This window comes from Rhincodon typus, chromosome 48 (assembly GCF_021869965.1).
Source record: "Rhincodon typus isolate 14 chromosome 48, sRhiTyp1.1, whole genome shotgun sequence".
NCBI lineage: Eukaryota > Metazoa > Chordata > Chondrichthyes > Orectolobiformes > Rhincodontidae > Rhincodon > Rhincodon typus.
In genome coordinates this window covers 3,344,923-3,346,813 of record NC_063379.1, presented here as the reverse complement: position 1 = coordinate 3,346,813, position 1,891 = coordinate 3,344,923, and the positions used below count along the sequence as shown (strand labels likewise).

General features: G+C 59.2%; 1 protein-coding gene across 1 annotated transcript in view; it reads right to left on the bottom strand.

Moving 5' to 3' along the window:
- The window catches only part of LOC125488009 (macrophage-capping protein-like), a 12,311-nt gene that overhangs the window by 5,745 nt on the left and 4,675 nt on the right, over positions 1-1,891 (bottom strand). The window contains exon 5 of the mRNA XM_048620750.1: positions 849-1,047. Coding sequence (XP_048476707.1) covers positions 849-1,047 — 199 coding nt within the window. The remainder of the gene's footprint in view (positions 1-848; positions 1,048-1,891) is intronic.

The following is a 1,891-nucleotide window of genomic DNA, read 5'->3' as shown; positions in this document are numbered from 1 at the left end:
CCCTCAGCACTGACCCTCCGACAGTGCGGCACTCCCTCAGCACTGACCCTCCGACAGTGCCCACTCCCTCAGCACTGACCCTCCGACAGTGCCCACTCCCTCAGCACTGACCCTCTGACAGTGCCCACTCCCTCAGCACTGACCCTCCGACAGTGCGGCGCTCCCTCAGCACTGACCCTCCGACCTTGCCCACTCCCTCAGCACTGACCCTCCGACAGTGCCCACTCCCTCAGCACTGACACTGTGACAGTGCCCACTTCCTCAGCACTGACCCTCCGACAGTGCAGCACTCCCTCAGCACTGACCCTCCGACAGTGCCCCATCCCTCAGCACTGACCCTCCCACAGTGCCCACTTCCTCAGCACTGACCCTCCGATAGTGCGGCGCTCCCTCAGCACTGACACGCCAACAGTGCGGTGCCCCCTCAGCACTGACCCTCCGACAGTGCGGCACTCCCTCAGCACTGACCCTCCGCCAGTGCGGCGCTCCCTCAGCACTGACCCTCCGACAGTGCCCACTCCCTCAGCACTGACCCTCCGACAGTGCCCACTCCCTCAGCACTGACCCTCTGACAGTGCCCACTCCCTCAGCACTGACCCTCCGACAGTGCGGCACTCCCTCAGCACTGACCCTCCGACAGTGCCCGCTCCCTCAGCACTGACCCTCCGACAGCGGAAGTAGTGTTGGGAGTAAGGTTGTGGAAGGGGAGCAGAGTGGATTAGGCATTGAGATGCACGGTGAGAGAGGTAGGAGGTCAGAGCTGAGGGCGCGCGTCCCATTCTGAGTGGGTGGGGACCAAGCAAGTTGCCAGTCCCTGTTAAATAGGGGCGGCCAGGAGAGCCCTCAACCTTTGGCACCCATTGCCCCCCGTTCGCTGCCTGTCTCTCTCGGTCTCACCTCTGTCATTTCCTCTGGTTCCTCGCCGTCTGAAACGAAGATGACCTGGGCCTTCCCTCGACGTTCGACATCCCGAATGGAGCTGGCAAATTCTCCTGCTTTCTGCTTCTCGTACATGTTCGAGAGGGAGCCGCACCACTGGTAAATATTCTGAGGAGCAGACACCCGTACGAACGGTTTGGAGAGTGGGAAAGGGAAAGACAGAGAGAGAGAAATGGTGTAACTTCTCCGACACTACCCCTTCTCCCCTCCGCCCGCAGCACCAGGCCCTTCTCCCAAATTCCCCATCGGATCTCGCAGTGATCCTGGCTTTGTCACCCCTAGCTATATGTCACAGCACAAGGGGATACGTCCTCCCTGTAATAGGTCAGGGTGTGGGGTAGGGTAACGCTTGGGGTCAGGGTTCGGGGTAGGGTCACGGTTGGGGTCGGGGTTCAGGGTCAGGGTTCGGAGTAGGGTCATGGTTGGGGCATTTTGGGGTCAGGGATTGGTCATGGTTGGGGTCAGTGTTCAGGTAGGGTCACACTTGGGGTCAGAGTTTGGGTAGGGTCACACTTGGGGTCAGGGTTTGGGTAGGGTCAGGTATACCTAGGGTTAATAATCGGGCGAGGGTCAGGATCAGAGTAATGGTCAGGATGAGGGTTTAAATTAGGGTCAGGCATAGAGTTGGGATCAGGGTTGGGGTGGTCATTGGGTCAGGGTTAGGGTCAGGGTCAGGGTCAGGGATAGGGTCAGGTTTAGGGTTAGGGTTAGGGTCAGGGTCAGGGTTAGAGTCAGGGTCAGGGTCAGGGTCAGGGATAGGGTTAGGGTCAGGGATAGGGTTAGGGTTAGGGTTAGGGATACAGTCAGGGTCAGGGTTAGGGTTAGGGTTAGGGTTAGAGTCAGGGTTAGGGTTAGGGATAGAGTCAGGGTCAGGGTTAGGGCTAGGTTTAGGGATAGAGTCAGGGTCAGGGTCAGGGTTAGGGTTAGGGTTAGGGTTAGGGATAGAGTCAGG